At 41.9% G+C, this 21,590-nt stretch overlaps 1 protein-coding gene across 6 annotated transcripts in view; it reads left to right on the forward strand.

The window, feature by feature from the left end:
- Window positions 1–21,590, forward strand: part of LOC116988564 (adhesion G protein-coupled receptor B2-like) — a 514,190-nt gene that overhangs the window by 284,119 nt on the left and 208,481 nt on the right. For all 6 annotated transcript variants that reach the window (XM_033045397.1, XM_033045400.1, XM_033045401.1 and 3 more), the window contains 3 exons: window positions 1,312–1,420; window positions 2,009–2,155; window positions 14,011–14,086. In XM_033045397.1, the coding sequence (XP_032901288.1) occupies window positions 1,312–1,420; window positions 2,009–2,155; window positions 14,011–14,086 (332 nt within the window). The remainder of the gene's footprint in view (window positions 1–1,311; window positions 1,421–2,008; window positions 2,156–14,010; window positions 14,087–21,590) is intronic.

Consider the following 21,590-nt stretch of genomic DNA (forward strand, 5'->3'; position numbering starts at 1 on the left):
CCCCTCCCACTGGAAAATGTGTGGCCTTCATGGCGTGATTGACAGGAGAGAGATTCTCAACATTTTTTAAACACTAATAACACTTTATTTTTAATTGATGGGAAGAATTATCTGCACCTGCTGAGCAGAGGGGGACTGAGTAAGATGGCCAAAAATCACAGCCGTAAATGGTAGCGTTTTATCTTAAATCAATATACAGTGCAAACAGGAAGTAAATGCATTTGCAGTAGTGCCTTTTAACAGCAAGCCAAAGCACCCAAACTGCCATTTGCAATTAGTGCCTTTCAACTTCAAGCCAAAGCACCCAAACCACCATTTGCAGTAAGTAGTGCCTTTCAACTTCAAGCCAAAGCACCCAAGCCACCATTTGCAGTAAGTAGTGCCTTTCAACCAAGCCAAAGCACCCAAGCCACCATTTGCAGTAAGTAGTGCCTTTTAACTTCAAGCCAAAGCACCCAAGCCACCATTTGCAGTAAGTAGTGCCTTTTATCTTCAAGCCAAAGCAACCAAGCCACCATTTGCGGTAAGTAGTGCCTTTTAACTTAAAGCCAAAGCACCCAAGCCACCATTTGCAGTAAATAGTGCCTTTCAACTTCAAGCCATAGCACCCAAGCCATTATTTGCAGTAAGTAGTGCCTTTCAACTTCAAGCCAAAGCACCCAAGCCACCATTTGCAGTAAGTAGTGCTTTTCAACTTCAAGCCAAAGCACCCACACCACCATTTGCAGTAAGTAGTGCCTTTTAACTTCAAGCTAAAGCACCCAAGCCACCATTTGCAGTAAGTAGTGCCTTTCAACTTCAAGCCAAAGCACCCAAGCCACCATTTGCAGGCAGTGCCTTTTTACTTCAAACAAACCATATTTTCATTTCCAAACCACATTAAGGGGACTCACAGTTGAGTAGACATGTGTTCAGTGTTATTCAGAGCTCAGAGAGAAGTGACACTTTGGCTTCATCCACCTTGCAGAGACTGAGTGAGGCACACCACTTCCTGGTTTTATAGTCCCTCCCCCTCCCTCCAACAGGGGCAGCAGAGAGAATGGTGATTTAAAAAAAAATTAATATCTCTCTGATTTGTTATCGATGGGAAAAATCCTGCGGTCCAGGAAGGCGGAGGGGGGCTCTGAACGAGGTGGCCAAAAATTACGGCCGTAGGTGGCGGCGTTCTCTCGGAAATCGCAGCAGAGTAGGCCAAAAGCGGTCAAGATCAGACTTTTAGTAATATAGATAATAGATGGTGCTTGAAGTTAGACAAATCCTTTGTTCAATGTGAGAGTCTGAGAATGTAATAACTGTGATCCCTTCACACAGGTTGCACCTGGCTCAGTCCACTTAATGCGGGTTGTTGAAGATTTCATCCATATCGTGGGTCATGGGCTCAAGGTGTTTCAGAGTGCCCTCATAGTGACAGATAATCTAGGTAAGTTTTGAAGTAATAAAGAATCATTTTTTTGTGGGACATTAAAATAAAAGTGGAAGTATTATATATCTTTCAGATCACTCGGGTATTCTGGGAAAATATAAAAGATGCTCTTGGTGTCAATGTTTCAGCTATATCACTCTCCTAGATCCTGACTGGACCGCTCCTTTATGCTCACATACCTCAACATTCAGTTTCTAGTGCACTTGAGTCATTCCATGCCTGTTCGAGCAGTGTTTCCCTGTGCAAATCTCTGGAATAGTCAGTGGCAGGCCATCTGATCATCACAATATTTTAATTTGACACATTTACTAGCAGAATTCACTGTTTTAAAGACAATTTATATCGTCAATCTCAGGAATATTGTCATAGATAATAGCATCACAACCACAATCCACCTCAGAGCAAAAAACAGAATTGAATGTTGCTCTTCCTGATCTACATATGCGGCCACCAGTAAAGGCTACAAATATGTTTGTTGATTCATAGATTTAAACTTACGTTGTGTCAAATTTCACTTTTGATGTTAAAAAACAATTTAAACCAAGCTTCACTGCTGAAATTGTTTAATTTTACCTTTTTTTTCAGTAACTTGCATTCAGCGAGAACCTGTATCTGCTGTATCAAGTGATATCAGTTTCCCAATGAAAGGAAGGAGAGGAATGAAAGATTGGGCCAGAAACTCAGAAGACAAGATTTATATTCCAAAAGAGGTTTTTACAATTCTTCCTTCAGGTACTTGTCACGGTCAATCAATATAGTTTGTTACTATAGATTTATCAGAGTTATCATTTCAAGCCATGAACTGATGAGCCTAATCTTATCCTTGCCACCCAGACTCCTCCACAAACTCCCTTACCAGTGAAGCATTTTTTATGTAAGAGTTTAACTGCATTAACGTGGGGAGCAATATTAGTTGCAGAAGTATTGCCCTAATTCAAATCAGCTGAGAGAATACCACCCTTATACTTACACTTGCGTTGCAAGGTGCATGCAAGCAGTATAAGCTGTATCATACGTTAGTGTTGCATAAAAGGACGCACGGATAGCGTGTGGGTAGTGCGGGACGGGCGCATGGAGAGGCGTGGAGGAGTGTGGAATTGCACGGGGTATCGCGCGGCTCTCCAGTATTTCGTGCTGCATGAAATCCTCGTGCTCCACCTGCGTGACGTGTCACGTATGCACGCTGACGCATTGGGTACGCACGCTAACGCATTGGCGTCGCACGCTGGAATCCCGACGTCTCATGTTTATCGCGTGGCGATGCATGGTTACGTCACCATGCATAACCATGCATCGCCGTGCGCTGCAGGGTATTCTAATGATGTCACACGGCATGATGACGCGTGATTTGCGCGCGTAACGACGCGTCGACCTATTTTACATATGACGTGTAAATGAGGTGCATGTGATGGCCAAGTGGGATAGGCCCTTTATGCAAGTAGGAGGGTTAGTTAATACTTCTTCCTCAGAATTAGCGGTGGCTAGCTTTTGATTAGTGTTCATTGGTTCAAATTAGTTGAAAATCATGACAGGTTACTACTTTAGTTAAAAGCTGGCTGGAATGTGACACCCACTGTATATCTACTCACTTTATAAAGCAACTTTTATTGCCTATTCCTGATTCCTCTTGAGAACCCTGTAGGTGGCACATCACCACAGTGGTAGAGTTGCTACCTTACAGCGCCAGAGACCCGGATTTGATCCTGACTATGGGAGTTGTTTGTACGGAGTTTGTATGTTCACCCTGTGACTACATGGGTTTTCTCTGGATGCTCTGGTTTCCTCCCACACTCTAAAGACATACAGGTTTGTAGATTAATTGGCTTCTGTGAATTGTAAATTGTCCCTAGTGTGTAGGATAGTGCTAGTGTGATCGCTGGTTGGCCGAAGTTCCTGTTTCCACGCTGTACCTCTAAAGCCTAAAGCAAAGTCTAAAGCCAGTGATGAGCTGGTCTGGAAATTTCTTTCTGGATATAGCCTTTGTTTTGTAAATGAGTGGTGCAAATATTACAACCATTTATCATCCGACACCCGCATCTTCTAAGCCATAGGCTGCCACTTGGCTGAACATTGTGCCAACATTACAATCATCACACTTATGATCTTATGTTGGAAGTTGGGTTTGTAATGAAGCACGAAGGATAGTTGGGTCTGGGACTGTCTTAGGATCTTCTGACCCTATATCCAGAGGCATTCAATATGACAGCTAGTAGTGGGTACAGTCTGATGCTCATTCACTTCAGCTTTACCTGAGTATTTTAATGCTATCGTAAGTCAAGTGTTACCTTGATGATCAGCTGTATTCATCTTTGTAAAGTATTAGTTAGCCCTCAGATGGAGGCTGTATTTTATTGTCATGGCCACACTTTAGGTGCAGAAAACATTATTAGAATTGTTCCAGTGGAAAGGAATATCTGTACCATTAAACGTGTCAGTGGTTATGCATCGATGCAATAAATAGTCTGACTGAATGCTGAAATCGTAATAATAAGGTGGGAGAGCGAATTACGTATGTACCCTATAACACTCAAAACAGGTTAGTCATGCATCACAAATTCAACACATTTTCTTACACTATGCACTGGTGTCCCGTTTATGTTATTACGTTGATGAGGCTATCCAGAAAATCCAGATGCTGGGCAAGAATGATGCCACCACTTTTTTTTGCTCAATTGTTTTACTTAAGTAAAAATCAAAAGTGAACAAATGAATATATCCAAATTGTGAACTAATTTAATCTATAACCAACCCTGTGCTCAGAATAAATGGCATTGAAATTACTTCAGAGCCATCTAGAATGTTCCATTAGTGGACAAAACTGCCAATCCATTAGCCTGGGCTGGATTGAAATAAAGATCACAGTAGTACATTGGCAATGCATTGATCTGTAACTATATGCATTCTTCTTTCATTTTCATTTTTATTGTAACTGAAAAGTAGGCAGCTGAAGAAAAAATATCAAGTGCTTTGAAGAAACCATGAAACTTTTTTTTTCACCAAATGATTATCTCTGAAAACAGCCCAGAGCTATGTATATAACTGGAGCTAACAACATCACGAACATGCCAGGACTGTGCCTTATGATTAAAAAGAGAGAAACATAAGCATTTGAATAAGAAAGCTATTTTTTACATTTAAGAGTGACTGATATCAAAACACATTTGTGTCATGGATTCAAAAATGTTTAATTACTGACAAATTAAATACTTTATTGCCAACCCAAAATTGACACATTAATAAAAATGAATGAAGCCATAAAACATATACAAAGTTAGATGTTACGTTACACGGAAACAGAAGTATTACTGCGCAGGTGTAAATTTATCATTCGACGCGGAGGCCACATGAGAGCTCTGACGCGGAGACCATGGGGGAGCTCCAACACGGAGACCACTTGGGAGCTCCGACCCGGAGACCACGTGGGTGCCAGTGGGCTTAAAAAATGCTTACGTAATTGCGAGTTTATGCAAGTCACCTGTTACATAGATAGGGTGTGCCTGTAAATGAAACAAGGACAGATTACATTCAGCAGTCATGAGGAAGTGGTCCCTTGGCTCGTTTCATTGTTCATAGAGACATTGGTCCGAATGTCAACGCAGCAGAGATCCCCCAAAATTAGTTGGGAAATTATGGGACTGCCATCTAAAAATCTACACACTCTTTCAAGACTGCTCCAGACATTAACATTTAGCAAGGATACTACTTGGAAACACTGAAGATATTAACACATGGCCAAGTCACCCTCCAAATATTAAACCACTGCTTCATCACCATTCTAGTTATCAGATGGCTGAGACAGTTCTCTAAATAACAAAATTCTTAGAGAAACCATCAGCACATCAATAAGTATCTGGTCAAACCTCCAAATATGTACTTAATATTGCAAATATCAAATCAAATACCAAACTCCCCTGAGGAACCCATCAGAATATGAATGTTGGATCGGTCACTAAACTACCTATCAGCACATTGCTGGAGCACCAATGTTAGCATACTTTAGAACAATTGAATCATGAACAAACGTCTTGTCAATCAAATATCAGAACACACTGATCTGCTTTTCTGCTCATCATCACAATTCTCTGACTCCTCTCTAAATGTTACCACACTACCATGACTCTCCTTATATCATCAATGTAATGCTAGACCGCTCCGCCAAACACAGCCACACAGGGTCAGTGTATGAATAGGAAGGAGATTTCAATTGGCTTGCAACTGGGAGCACTAGATAACCACGTATATAGAGCACCTGTGCCAGGCAAGTTCTGCATGGTCTCAGCAATGTATAGGAGGCTACATCAGGAGCTCCATGTGGAATAGACAAGACAGCAGGATATACATGTGAACCTCTGCCTCATTTGGAAGGGCTGGTTAGGTTATGTGAGGGAGGAGTAAGAACGTCTAACATCTCCTGTGGCTACAGTAGAAAGTGTCTGAGGTGGAGAGGGATGAGTGAGGAGCAATGATGGAACCAGGGAATCATGTAAATGATTTCTGTAGGGAAAAAAAGGGGGGAGTGGGGAGATGTGAATGATGGTGGGACCATGTTGCAGTTAGAGATATGATGAAGAGTGATGTGTTGGATGCAGAGAGTGAAAGGTAAAGACCAAGGGAACTCTACCTCATCGATGTAGTTGGTTCCAGAGTAAGTTGGTACAAGGACTGCTCCACATAGCCATTGAAAGGGCCGGCAAATGCCCATTTGATTTGTACAAAGTACGAGGAAACAAAAGAGAAGTTGTTCAAGATGAGAACAGGTTCCACCGGACAGAGGAGGAGTGTTAAAGGCGAACTGGTTGGATCTATGATCCAGAAAGAAACGGGCCCTTAAATCTGCCTAATTGGATATGGAGATGTTTTGGGACTGAATGTCCACAGTGAAGATGAGGTAGTGGAATTGAAATTTGTTAAAATGTAGAGAACATGTTAGTGGGAATGGACTGGACAAGATTGAGTTGAAGTATGAAAAGATAAGTTCAGTGGAGGACGTTCAAAGGGGATTTGGTGCACGATGCATCAAACTGCCTCTTACAGTATGTTGTAACAAAATATGACAATGAGAACATGTGGTAGCAAAGTGGACACATTAATGATGATTAAAACATTTAATCACTTCCAACAATTCTATTAATAAAGTAAACATAGTGAAGGATATGTCTGACTGCATACATTGGGTATTCTGCTTTGCTACAATTGGGGACAGGATGATCAACATGAAGTAAGCTGCGCTGTTTTCTCATTGCCAAGACATTGACGAATAGCAGACACCATTCAGTAAACTGGCATTGGTAAGGTTCATTAGTGTTTTATCTAGATTGAACATAAGATTGTTCAAGGATGCTTTGCCCAGATTGGAGAATGCTGATGTTACTGTGTGTGAAGGCTAGGACATAATTAACTGTCTACAGTTAACGCTACAATGATTGAAATGTAAATATTTTATTTCCAAAATTGAGAGTTTGTTCAGTGGAATATTGCATTTATGTTTGGAACCATTTACAGTGATTTTAATGAAAACTATATTTTGATTTTCTTTCATTCTAACTGCTCTTATTAATCCAATAACCAGATGGTTTCATCAGCAATTTATCACCACAGCATTTCTGGCACCTTCCTTTCAGAGATGTCCTATCCACCTCTCTCCAGCCATTTCTGCAACATAAAATTAATTTATTTTCTCCCTTTTGCAATACTGATGTGGACAAAACATTAGCTCAGTCTGTGATGTTGTAGAATAGATGTTGCCTGACTTGCTGAGTTTCAGATATTTTCTGTTTTAATTTTAGATTTCCTGTAGAACTTTGATTTCCAAAGTATTTGTATGCCAATCTCCCCCCCACCCGCACTACGAATTTCCCCAAGATCAGAAATGCCGGTTATGATCTCAATCTTGATTTCTCCCACCAACACAACATTGTAAATACAAGTACCAATCCTGATGGTTCCAAAAACCTCATCCCTCAAATATCACTAAATCACCAGTCCCCAATCCAACTTAATTTCTTCCAAAATACAGTGCCTTTATGCACTGCACTGAAGCCCATTCATTCCTCTATGTACCCACACCCAACCTCATACCCAGCCACAGGCATAGCCTCAGAAAGGAATGACAATAAGACAATGTGCACTACCTGTTTACTTGCCTCCATCCAGCACACATTTTCAGATGCACAAGAATTTCTAGGCAATGGATCTCGGAATTTCTAAGCAATTACAATTAACATCAATGGCTCAAAGAATGTCTGAAGAAGGGTTTCGGCCCGAAACGTCGCCTATTTCCTTCGCTCCATAGATGCTGCTGCACCCGCTGAGTTCCTCCAGCAATTTTGTGTACCAATGGCTCAAAGAAGTTGTGTTCAAAATGTAACCAATGGCTCAAAGAAGTTGTGTTCAAAATGTAACACTGCTAGAGTTGAAGCCAAGCGACTGCAACACAATAGCATGATCAATTGGTGTCAAACAAGCTTTTGGATTACTTTGCTTGGAGTTTCTCCCTCTGCAAAACTTGGCAGAAATTCAGCACAAACTTTAAGTGAGACAATAGCCAAAGTTTCTCTGAACTTGCGGCAGGAGAAGTCCAGAGTAAGTTTATTTCCTTGAATCCTCGGAAAAGAAGCAGCATCAGCATGCAATTGTTGGGTGAATATTTTGAGAAATATTGGACTGACAGCTGAGGCTGCTGCTTGCATAGCATGGGAGACAAGTTGAACCAGGTTAGCAGCGATGACCTCAAAATAGTATCGAATGAGCAATGCTGATAACTTTTCCAGAATTCCCCTTTTTACTTTAAACATATCACATTCCAAATATGATAGGAAACATTTGTTTCTGTAAGTATCCACCAATAATTTAATTTATGTATAAGGTTGATTGATAATTATGCTCAAAGATTATGCTTACTGCCAAGAACCTAACCCCAAACATATTGAATTAAAAACAAAATACTGGAAATATTTGGCAGGTCAGACAACATCTGTATTACTCGCATTTTAGGTTGTTTACATTTCATCAGTATTTGTCATATGGGTAGGGTGATCTATTAAACAAGGCAGAGGATCTAGTCTGTTGGAAGCGTTGAATACTAAAGGCGGGGAGGTCATAATGAGAGTGGAAAGGAGAAGTAAGGTGATAAGCAAATGTAAGTTCAAGGCCTCCCTTATAGGCCAAATGGAGGTACTCTGCAAAGTGGACCCAATCTGCACCTGGTTTCGCCATTACAAATGAGACTACATAGGAAGCATTGAACTCAAAACACTGAATTGGAAAAAGTGCAAGTAGGTAAATGACTGCTTAACCTGGCAGGAAAGTTTGGTAGGTAAACGTAAAGACCAAGTATCACATGATGAGGTGAGGAGGAGCAATGAGCAGAGATGGAGGAGCAAACCTTGGAACTTGGCAGTCCCATTGGAATGCTGTAAGTGGAGGGCCTGGGAGGTGCAAACGTATTGAATGAGCATAAATTATAATTAATCTGTATAATGTGAAGCTGGTTGAGTGGATAGTTATGAAAAGTGAAGTCATGATCCTGCACACCCTGCATATTCAGTTCAAAAACAAAAACTATCTTCCACAGCTTTTGTCTCAAACTGAACCATTACTCACCATTACTGAACCATTTCTCTCTCCACTGAGCTTTCCTGGCCAGCATTTTCTGGATCTGTTTTCTTATAACTTTCAAATACAACATATCACACATTCTGTGTACATTAAATGCATTCAGTAGTCATTGTCACCACAATGGTCCCTATACCATGAACAAGTTCATTAGCAGATGTTGGTGGTGTATTGTGACCTTGGATTGATTCTCTCCGAACTTCCTGAAGCTTGAGAAGTGTTGTTGGCAGAGATCTAATTCTGGAGTATAATTAATGGATTAATTTACACAATGACAATGTTACTCATGAGCTTGACTAATTAATTAGCTTGAGAAATTGTTACTCAGTAATTTGATCAGTTCAACAACTGTAACTTAATGAAAGCACAGAACTTAAATCAGAATGTGGCATGGCACCAGCTGACATTTGGAGACAGAGCATTACCAAATTTAGAAAGAACTATACAATTCTCATTGAACTTGATCAGTTGTAGAATTCAGTGAGTTTATAAGATCTTTAAATATGTTTGCCCAGAAATGCATAGATCCCACCAGTCAATCACTTGTTACATGGCACATCAATGACTAGTTGCAGACTTTGTGGAAATTTAGCAGCCCCTGAGACCAAGGTTCTTGGACTAAAGCTTGATCGGTTTCTACTCTGCATGATGCGCTAGTGTAGAGCATGTGAAATAAAGCAGATATGGTCAAGGTTGGGCCATGTCTGGGAGAAAGGGCATGGGTCAGGGACAGGGCCATACAGCACAGAAACAGGCTCTTCAGCCCACCATGTCCATACCAGCCATCTTTCTAAATTAATACCATTTCCCAGTACCAGACATGTGAATTGGAAAGCAGAAGAGTTAATGTGAGTCTCAATTGTCAATGGTGACGGACCTGCAGTCATTGGCTGGTGTTAATGAGTCAGTGAACTGCTATCATCAATCGAAAAACACTAAAGATTTGAATCCTATGAAGGGGTTTTGGGTCAGATGATTCATCCGTTCTGCAGGGATTGGGTTAAGTCTTTGGAACTTGGACAAAAAGGACCCCTATAAATAATGTAGCAGCAGAAAAAGCAGTGCTGTGTAACTCTGGCTCCAATGTAAGTGCCTAGGAATGTGTTGAAACAATAAAACCTTATTTTTACTGTCTCAGAGGCTTCGATGCTGAATTCTGTGAATTTGTTGGACTCCAACCAAGATATTTGTTGGTGCTGTGCAACTCAATACTGTGCTTCATTGGCACAGGTGGGTTTTTTGACCAGAGATCCTCCCCATTGATACATTAAATCCAACTTAACTAATTAACTCCAATAATTTATATTTAATTTGTACCAGCTATTTTAAATGTCAGAAATCTGCTGTTACAAATATAATAAAATTGCATACTTTCTAATTTTCTATCAGAATATTAGCTACAGGGAGAGTTGGAATGACATGGATTGTTTTATCTGGAACACCGGGGGTTGCAGGGAGACATGATAGAAGTATATACAGTGAAATTATGAGAGGCATAGATAGGGCAGACAGTCAGAAAATGTTCCAAGCATGGAAAAATCAAATGCTAGAGGGCATAGCTTTAAGGTGAGAGGGGCAAAGTTTAAAGGAGATGTGTGGAGTAAGTATTTGGTCAGGGCATCATGTTCGGCACAGACATTGTGGACCAATAGGTTTGTTCCTGTGCTATATTGTTCTATGTCTATGCCCTAATATTGTTTGCAGCCGCAATTCTGAGAATTCTGGTCAACTTGCCACATTCTTTTTACAATGACTTCCTGTGTCTTACTGCATGCTGTATTAATGTTCTGCAGTTCATTGCATGTTATTGTGCAGTCTGACCTCGTTTGATCCAAGAGAAAGTAATTGCTATTTTTATTTGGCAGTATAAACCGTGACTTTCTGTATTCATTCATAAAGCCAAATAAAGTAACAATCTTTTCAAAGAGAAGGCAAGAAATAGAAACAAATAGAAACAAATAGAAAGAAAAAAACCTGCACAATTATTCTGCATCTCTCATCCCCTTAGGATTGTGCCTGGTACTGCAAAAGAAAGAAGCATTCTGCAAATATAGTATTTACTTTAGTGGAGGAAAAATGGCTGCCTATTTGTGCACAGTAGAAATGCGGCAATGTGATAATGATAAATAATCTGCTTTAATAATGGAGAGAGAATAAACATTGCCCTCAATACCAGGAAAAACTCACTGGCTCTTGTTCGAATCAGTGCTATGACATTTTTTATATTCTGCTATGGTTAGTCTTTCATCCCTGGTACTGCAGCGCACCCTGAGTACCTCTGGAGCATCAGACCAGGGCTCGATCCCATAACCTCCTCACTCATTGTTTTATGCATGGAGGCACAGCTGACATCCAGATTGGGAAATGGTGAAGAAATCTGAAAGAGATAAAGCATGAGTTGTGTGTTTAAACCAGATTAAAAATAAAATCTTAGAACAGAATGGATGAATAAAATGGAAACAGAGATAAAGAGAAAAACAAGAAATGAAAAATCAGAGAGAAACAGATGGAAAATAGAAAATGGGAGGGAATCAAGAGTAAAGTTATATGATCTATGCACACAAACATTCTGAATAAATTGTGCTAAAATAGAGATGTGTATTGATAATGTCTGTCTAGAATGTAAAAGAGTGAGCACAGGAACACACCCTATGCAGAAGAGGTTTATCAGAATGCTGCCTGGTGAGGGTGAGGATGATAGATGTAGATACGATTATGTGAGATATATATATATAGGGTAGATAGTCAGAAGTGTTTTCCTAAGGTTCCAGAGGTGGTAGTGGGAAAGTTAAGAGGCTTTGCAGAGAATGGAGGGACAGGGAGCATGTGAAGGCAGATAAGATTAGTAAAGTAGGCATGTTTAGCACAGGCATTATTGGCCAAACAACCTGTTCCTGTACTGTACCGTTCGGTGTTCTGAATTCTATGATATTATAGCTTTTATATCGATGACTAGACTGAAACTATTATATTCTGGCAATTCCAAAGATAATTCCAGTTGACTCAACAAAACTGCTTTCGATTTAATATTTTAAAAACCTACAAGTAATTAAATATCATTTTAAAATATGCAGCTCCCCAATTTCCTCTTGCATTTTGTACTCTGCATAGCCCACACTCTATGATAGAAACAAATATGAAAGATACCCAATCAGTTCCCCTCAATCAACACACTCTTTTGGCTAGGGGAATTTGTCCTTGCACTAAACAACTTCTCCTTCAATTTCTCCAGACCAGAGGTGTAGCTATGGACACTTGCTTGGGCCCAAGCAATACTTGTATTCTTAAAACCAATGTTATTTCAGTCTTACTTGTGCCCACTCCCTCAACTCTATGACTGCTGCGACACTGTTATTGCATGTGCAGATTCAAAGATTTCATCATTTTTTACAGCCAATTTCCATTCTGCCCTCACCTTCACATGGTCCATCTTTGACTCCCCCTTTCTTTTCAGAGGATCGGCTAACCACCAGCTTCCACTGCAAGACCAGACTCCCACAACTGCCTTGATTATTCTAAAACACATTACCTCCTCTTGTAAGGATTAAATTACCTCTGTCAAGCCTGAACCTTCTATAACCTGGAATATTGAGCTATGAGGCTCCTTGTAGTAAAGTAAATATCATAATAGTGATTGAACTTAATTTGGTCTTAAGTAGTTTGGATCACCCTGAGGTTATGAAATATGCTATTTCTGTACAATTGCCAATGATATTGAGTCTATAATTTTACAAAAAACATTGTTTACTTTTTTAATACTATTTAAGAATATGGGTGTGCCTCTTTGAACTTTCAGCACTTTGCACATTGACACCTTAAATATGGTTGGGATCTCCTAAAATAATAACATAAAATTCTGGAAACATTCAGCAAGTCAGGCAGGATTTGGAATGAGAAACAGAAATAATGTTTTAAGTCCGAGGCTCTTCATTAAAATGGAGAGGAAACAAGTTGTTATAAAGTTGCAGGAGGGTTAGATGAATCAAAGGAATTTCTCTGATAGACGAAGACCATATGGGTAAGTGGATCAGGTAGAGCTCATGATGCTTTTGTTGTCTGTTATATGTTGCTTGTGGCAGAGCTATGGTCTGCATTAACGGAAAGAGAAAAACAGATGGATGACAGGCAGAAAAGGCCTATTCTGATATCAACACAAAGAAAAAGAGTAAGTTACCTAAGGTTCAAGAAATCAATATTGAATCTGGATGGCTGCAATGTGCCCAGACACAAAATGAGGCTCCTTAGGTTTGCATTGGACCTTGTTAGTAGTGCAGAAATCAGCAGACACATAGTGTGGAGTTGGATGGAGAGTGGGATAGCATGCCAGCAATCAGAGTTCAAGGCCAACCCTGAACGCTGAATGCAGATGTTCTACGAAGCAATCACTGGGTATGCTTTTCATCTCTCCGCTCTCGAGGAGACTATATTCTGAACACTCAATGATGTACGGTAGAGTGGAAAAAATGAAATTGAATTGTTGCTTCACATGGAATGAATGGTGGGAAGTGAAACGAACCGGTGAAAGAACAGGTGTTGCATCTCCTACAGTTGCAAGGGAAAGTGCCACAAGGCAGGGAGCGGTTGATGGGGCAAAAGGTTAGATCAGGATATTGCGAAAAGGGTGGTCCTTTTGAAATGCTGAAAGAGGAGTGAAATCCTACATAATTTTCACCACCTTCAACAAGCATTTCCGGATACACATCATGAATTTTCTCACTGAATATCCTCCCTGAAGATTGTCCCACAAATCTATGATGTTTCCCTTGGATGGATTTCCCATGGTCTCAATAGTTTTAAGAATGTCGCTCACTGATGAATTTATTAAATACTTTTATTAAAAACCAAAGTGACTCTTTTGTAAATGTGTGATTCAGAATATTACGTTGAGTTAAAACAGATATCGGAAAAATATTTTACCTTTTAAAAAATGAAAGTAATTTGTTCACCGGTGTTGCCTTTCGATTGTTTTCCAGAAGCAGAAGATTCAGCCTACTACATTATTGGAACTGTGCTGTACCGTACTCTGGGTCTCGTTTTACCTGTTGCAAAGTAAGTAGGTCCAGTCTTCATCCTGTAACATAATAGAAGAATTTAAAAAAAAGGTATAGATCTAAACATAGATCAAATAAATATTTCCACACGTAAGGCTGAATTGAACAAGGTCTCTGGCTCAGTGAGGCAGCGGATCTACCAGCTGTGCCACTGTGCCGCCAGTTCTTCAGACACTTGGATAGTCTAAAGAAAATACTGACAATTTCTCTGTTTTTTAATCATTCTACATGCTCCTAAACTTACATTTTATTTGAATAGACAATTGGTGCAGGAGTAGGCCATTCGGCCCTTCGAGCCAGCACTGCCATGATCATGGCTGACAATAACCAATCAGTACCCCGTTCCTGCCTTCTCCCCATATCCCCTGACTCCGCTATTTTAAGAGCCTTGTTATCATGTTATCAAAAACTGTCGCTTCAGAGATTACCAACACCTTTACCGGTCACAAACATAACATCAAAAAAGATATTGTAAGTAAGCAAAAAAGGAACAATGTTAGACTTGTGAGATTGAGTTATTGATAAGGGCAGATATAAATAGATGTTACCTCACTGTCATAACATGCATTCCTGAGTAGGACCTGTTTATTCCTACTCTTCGTTTTCTGTCAGTGAATTGACACTCAATCCATGCTAGTATGTTACCCTAATTTATATACAAATCTCTTAGAAGTTACAAGTTTTCAGGCTCATTACCTTCGCTGGTAGTCTTTTTTAACTAATACTTAGTTACAACCTAGTTCTTGTATTTCCACATTTGTGCTGCATTCTTGGTTCTCTGGCAACTTCTTTTGTATCTTCTTCTGTGAAGACAGACACAAATCTGTATTTAACTCCTCACCCACTTCATTATTACTCATGATGATTCCTCATGAGATCTCCAATCTCTGTCTGTGGGAGCAGACATCTGCCATTTGCCCCGACTAGACTTTTCCTTTTTATCAACCAGACAGAGGCACTTCCTGCCAGTTTGCTCTTGTGTTCTATTTTCCCCTTTTTAATGTTTTTTTTATTATCTGTTGACGAAATCCAAAACACTCCTAATCCCCAGGTTTTACTGACAACTTTATAGGCCTTTTCCTTTGATTCCGTACCATCTTTAATTTCACCTGCAATCCACGGTTGCATTGATATATAGAACGCCTTCAGCTTTTGCTGGCTACATAAAACCTTGCAGAAAAGTGTCACCAGTGGGTCAGGGTCCAGCTTGTGTCATACAGCACTTTCTTCTCTGAGAGGTACATTATGCATTGAGAGCTTGGTGCAAATTCCATGAAGTCAAAATGCAAGACTGAATTAATAGCAGTGTTAATGCTCCATGGCACTTTTAACACAAGTCCAATGACCTCACTTGACCACAGAAAGGGGCTTAACTCCTTACCAAAGGGAAACGGTAAGGTGCCTTTAGATTTGTCATCTTTAAAGTAAGTACTGACATTAAAAAGCGTTAAATATTTAAAGTAACAGTACTTCAAAGGAATAAGCATAAAGTAAACTTACTAACAATAAATTTGTATGAACTATTATTTCTTGTGGTTTGCTTTGTGAGAACTTTCTAAATCGGCTTGCTGGCATACTTGTCAAAACAATATCCCAATAATAACTGCTCCTTCTCATGTATGTAGACCACCTATTGCCATGAACAATGATCATGAGCATTGAAAGGACTACTGCAGCATCCTAGATGAAAAGGCTCTAATCTGCTATAATTGACTGACGAGTAGATAAACATAGAATATGGAACAGTACAATACCAGAACAGACACAGCAGCCCACAATGTCTGTGCTTAACAAGATGCCAAGACTAACTCTTATCAGCCTGCTCATAATCCATATCCCTCCATTGCCTGCATATCGTATCTGCCTCCACCACCACCCCCAGCAGCATGTCCAGGCACACACCACCCTCTGTGTAAAAAAGCATCTCTGCACATCTATATATAACTAAATGTCTTATCTTCATTGTATGTAGGTATGTATTTGGCATGTGCTGTGAGTAATTACTCAGGGCAGGCACTGGGCAGTCAATCGACCTTTAAAAATCGTAAAAAACTGTGCATGCACAGAAAATCATGAAACTGCAAATGCTCAGATCGGTCCTGTAGGCAGTCAGTCGACTTTTAAAAAATCTTTTAAAACGCTCATGCGCAGATTGGTCTCCTCTCCTGTGGGCATGCGCAGCACCTTGCGCGCAGTCCACGGTGCAAAGGCAAGATTTCAGCAGCCTTTATTGCCCATTGTAAGTAAAGGCTTGAAGCAGTGTCCACGGCACGTGAGTTGAACAGTTACGTGTATTACGCGAACTGCGGATGAATGGTACTGGAGAATTATGCCTACCTAAAATAGATTCTTAAAATAATAACCATTTAATAATAAACTAGACTAAAAGGTCCCCCAACGCAACCAATTCCTCAACGCAATATTCCACCACTCACCCATTCCCCCAACGCAATATTCCACCACTCACCCATAGCCCCTAACTGCGCAGGCACGGCTCATTTCCACTCATCCCCAAGCACTCCCTCCCCCTCCTCTTCATGTGTGGGAGGGGAAAGGGGGAGGGAAGTGGGGTGTGTGGCAGGGGGGGGTGTGGGGTGGGAGGGGAGATGGGATGTGTGTGTACGGGGAGGAGGGGAGGGTGTGAGGGAAGAGGGATATGTGGCAGGGGGGGTGTGGGGTGGGAGGGGAGGAAGGGTGTGTGTGGACAGGGAGGTGTAGGAGGGGGGGAGAGGGTGGTGTGTGGGGAGGGGTGGTGTGGGTGTGGGGGGGGGGTGTTGTGGGGGTGGGGCAGTTGTGGGGGAAGGGGGGGTTTGGTGGAGGGGGTGTTGTGAGGGAGGGGGGTTGCGGGGAAGGGAGGTGTGGGGTAGGGGTGGTTGTGGGGGAGGGGGGTTTGAGGGAGAGGGGTTGTGGGAGTGAGGGGGAAGAGGGGGTTTGGGGGAGGGGGTGTTGTGGGGAGGGGGTTGTGGGGAAGGGGGGTTGTGGGGGAGGGGTGGTTGTGGGGGATAAGGGGTTGTGGGGGAGGTGAGGGGTTGTGCGCGGGGGGTTGTGTGCGGAAGGGTATATGGGGGTGGTGTGGGGATGTGGGGGGTGGTGTGTGGGGGGAGGGGGGGTTATGTGGACAAGGGGGTGTGTGTTGGTGGGGGTGTGTGTGTATGGGCTGGTTGGTGTGGGCTTGTGGGGGGAGGGGTGTGTGGGTGGGGTGAGTAGTGGGGAGAGAGGGGTGTGTGGGTAGGGGGGAGTGAGCTCCAATAAAAGACGGGGGAGAGCTATGGGGGAGTGGGGGGCATCACGGGGGAGGAGCCAACGAGGGGAACCAGAGGGATAGTGGCTGGAATTGGCGGTGCGATGGGGACTCACAGCGGGAGCTGATCGTTCTCTTCTGCTGGGATCAGAGTCTCCACTATCCGTTTGACGACATCGGTGACATCTCCAATTCCAAGCAGGACTGGGTCTACCACGCTTGGCTGGGCTTGGTCGGATCTCTGATGCTGAGCTACTGCTTGGGGCGGGACTGCTAGGGCCTGGGCTGCTTGGGGCTGGGCTGGGCTGCTTCGGGTCCCTCCGAAAATCTGGATGGAAACTTCCGCCGGCCACCCTCAGCTCCAGTAAGGACGCAATGGTGCAAGAAGGGGCAGACCGTCCCAGGGAGTGACAGGGGAAGAGACTAATCCGCGTGGCGCCGACTAACAGGAGGAGAGATCGATCTGCGCACGCGCAGTTTTTAAGATTTTTAAACCTCGGTAACTTTTACGACATTTAACCGATTGGAACGAAACTTGGCGCACTCGCAGCACAGGAAAACGCTATCGCGGACCGTTTTCGCGCAAATAGAAAGACCACCAAACCAAAAGATAACAAGATCAGAGTTTTAGTTATGTATAGATAGATACTAAATTTAGTAGATGAATTGGAAATCTTTACTATTTATATTTAATAATTACCTTTTTATAATTTTAGTCAGGGTAGGCACTGCCTACCTTGCCTACCCTGACAGCATGTGCATGGTATGTATATATGTTTGTGTTCCCGAAATACAGTAAAAATGGTACACGATAGCGCAACAATTTTAGGGGCGAATTACTCACCATTCGCCTGCTGTGCGCAGTATCAAATTTTGTTTGATTTTTTTAAATAATCTCCTTTAGAAACTTTAATTAACTTTCTACCAGGAACGGCAGTGGCATGGTAAGCCGCGCCTGCGCAGTTGGGGGAGGGTTGCCGGGCCCGGTATCCGTGCGTGCGCGCGCAGTTGGGGGAAGGTTTCCCATATCTGCACATGCGCCATGTGTACCTGACTGGCGTCACAATGGGGACAAAATGGGTCCACGGTCGTTATAACGGAGACCCAATGGGTCGTTGGGGGAGGGTTGCCAGGAAATCCAGTAACTTTTAAATGTTGCCCTGATCATCTCATAGCCCAGGGAAAATCGTTTCTGACTGTCCTATCTATGCCTCTCATAATTGTATATATTTCTATCAGATCTCTCTGCAAACTTTGGCATTCCAGAGACAATAATCTGTCTGTCCAACCTCTCTGTAGCCAAACCCCCTAATTCAGGCATCATTCTAGTAAACCTCCTCTCAGTTTAGTTTATTGTCACCTGTACCGAGGTGCACAGAAAGACAATACATGATTACAATCAAGCCATTTACAGTGTATATATATGATAAGGGAATAACGTTTGGTGCAATGTAAAGCCAGCAAAGTCTGATCAAGGATAGTCTGAGGGTCACCAATGGGAAATATAGTACTGCTCTCTGGTTGTGGTAGGATGATTCAGTTGCCTGATAACAGCTGGGACGAAGCTGCCCCTGAATCTGTTGTGTGTTTTCACACTTCTATACCTTTTAAAGTCATAGAGTGATACAGCGTGGAAACAGGCCCTTCGGCCCAACTTGCCCACACTGGCCAACATGTCCCAGCTACATTAATCCCCCTCCTGCATTTGGCCCATATCCCTCCAAACCTGTCCTATCCATGTACCTGTCTAACTGTTTCTTAAACATTGGGATAGTCCCTGCTATCAAGTATCTCCTCTAGCAGCTTGGTCTGTAAAGTCGAGTCCCAGCCTACTCAACCTCTCCCTATAGCTCAGACCCTCTAGTCCTGACAACATCCTCGTAAACATTCTCTGTACCTTTTCCAGATTGACAACATCTTTCCTATAACATGTTGCCCAGAACTGAGCAGAATACACTAAATGTGGCCTCACCAATGTCTTATACAACTGTAACATCATTACCTCCCAACTTCTATACTCAATACTTTGACTGATGAAGGCCAATGTGCCAAAAGTCTTTTTGATCACCCTATCTACCTGCGACCACCTTCAAGGAATTATGCATTTGCATTCTTAGATCTCTCTGCTCTACAACACTCCCCAGAGCCCTACCATTCACTATATATGTCATGCCCATGTTAGACTTCCCAAAATGCAACACCTCACATTTCTCTGCATTAAATACCATCAACCATTTCTCAGCCCACCTGGCCAATCGATCAACATCCTGCTGCAAATTTTCACAACCATCTTCACTATCTGCAAAACCACCCACTTTTGCATCATCCACAAACTTGCTAATCTTGCCATGTAAGTTCTCATCCAAATCATTGATATAGATGACAAACAGTAACGGGCCCAGCACCAAATCCTGAGGCACACCACTAGTCACATGCTTCCAGTCTGAGAAGAAACCTTCCAGCATCACTCTCTGCTTCATTCCATGAAGCCAATTTCCTATCCATTCAGCTATCTCTCCTTGGATCTCATGCAATCTAATGGGATTTTGCCTAGTGGTAGAGGGGAGAAGAGGGAGTGGCCAGAATGTGACTCGTCCTTGATTATGCTGCTGGCCTTGCCGAGGCAGCGTGAGGTATAAATGGAATCAATGGATGTGTGTGATGGTCTGGGCTGTGCTGTGTTGTGGGTGCGTGGCTGGTCTGGGCTGTGTCCACAATTCACTGCGATTCTTTGTGGTCTTGGATGCTATCTTTCCAAAGCTTCTACATCCTTCCTATAATGGGGTGACTAAAACTGCATGCAATACTACAAATGCAGCTTATCCAAAGTCTTATAAAGTTGCATAATGCCTTCATTACTCTTATACTCAATGCCCTGACCTATGAAAACAAGTATACCAAATGGCTTCTATACCTCGCTATCTACTTGTGTTGCCATTTTCATGAAATTACGGCATTCGATCCCAAGATACCTCTGTACATCAATGCTGTTAAAGGTCATGCTATCAATCATATATTTTCCCCATAAGTTCAACCTCCCAAAGTGAAAGACTTCATATTTGCTTAGATTAAACTCCATCTGCCATTTCTCCACCCCTTTCTGTAACTTATCTATATCGTACTATATACTTTGAAAGCCTTCCTCTCAGTCCGCGACCCTGACAACGTTGGTGTCAAACGCATAGACAGGGAATCATTGGTGGAAAGAGAGATCCTGGCATTCCAAGAAGGGCATCATTCTGACTTCCCTGAATGCCAGTGAGGCTCTCTTGGGACTGGGCAAACAATGGTCTGCAGTATCTGCTATGGTCCAAACAGTATGGCTGCCACCAAACCCATGCCAACCCAATCAACTCTCACTAAGTTCTGTAACTTCATGAGTATCCAGTTTCTGCTCATATGTTTTCAGCCAATCCGCATCAGCCGGTATCCATATGCTCCCTGTAAATTCTTCATCTGTGTAATTCACAGGTATATTGTTGTATGACCTCTCCCTTTGACGAGATACAATAACTCATGAGTTTCCGCATGCCAGTGGTCTAACTGTGGACCCTGGTTGCCAGATTCTCCATGTATCTCAATAAAGCCTTTTCACAGTGCAGTATCTGGCCTGGTGATTGTGCGGTCACATTTATTGTTATGTAGGCAGTCAATGTAGGAAGCCTTTTTCCTCTTTCCTACTCGTCCTCTTCCTCAAAGTGGCATTTTAGTACAGGTATAGGGAGAGTGGCCAAGATATATATAGCTACAAACAGAGAATCACAAACTGTAAATAGAATCACATGATTCATGTAAATGGCATTCAGGCCACTGTATCTTTGTCTATTGAAAAACAAATGTGCAACTACTTTCCTGCACCTAAGCTGGTCATAGTTCTTCAAGTACATATCAAAGTACTGCTTGGATGTGATAAATATTTCTGTCTCTTCCACACTTTCAGGCAGTGAGTACCATGCCCCTTTTTCGTTATCTCCTCTAATTCTCTGAACAATTACAAAATCTGTGCCTCTGGTTTTTGACCTCTCTTTTAAGAGAAATAGCTGCTTGCAATTTATTCTATCCAGGTGCTTCTTAATTTTATACAGCTCAAATAAATCTTTCAAGCTTCTCCATTCCAAAGAAAACAACTTTAGCTCATCTAATTTCCCATGGAGTTACAATTATCCAGACTGACAATATTTTCATAAATCTTGCCTGTACTCTCTCCAGTGGAATAACATTAAATTTGAAAAAACAAAAGGTATACAATGATGTAAACAAT

Source organism: Amblyraja radiata, chromosome 27 (assembly GCF_010909765.2).
Source record: "Amblyraja radiata isolate CabotCenter1 chromosome 27, sAmbRad1.1.pri, whole genome shotgun sequence".
NCBI classification, from domain to species: Eukaryota; Metazoa; Chordata; class Chondrichthyes; order Rajiformes; family Rajidae; genus Amblyraja; species Amblyraja radiata.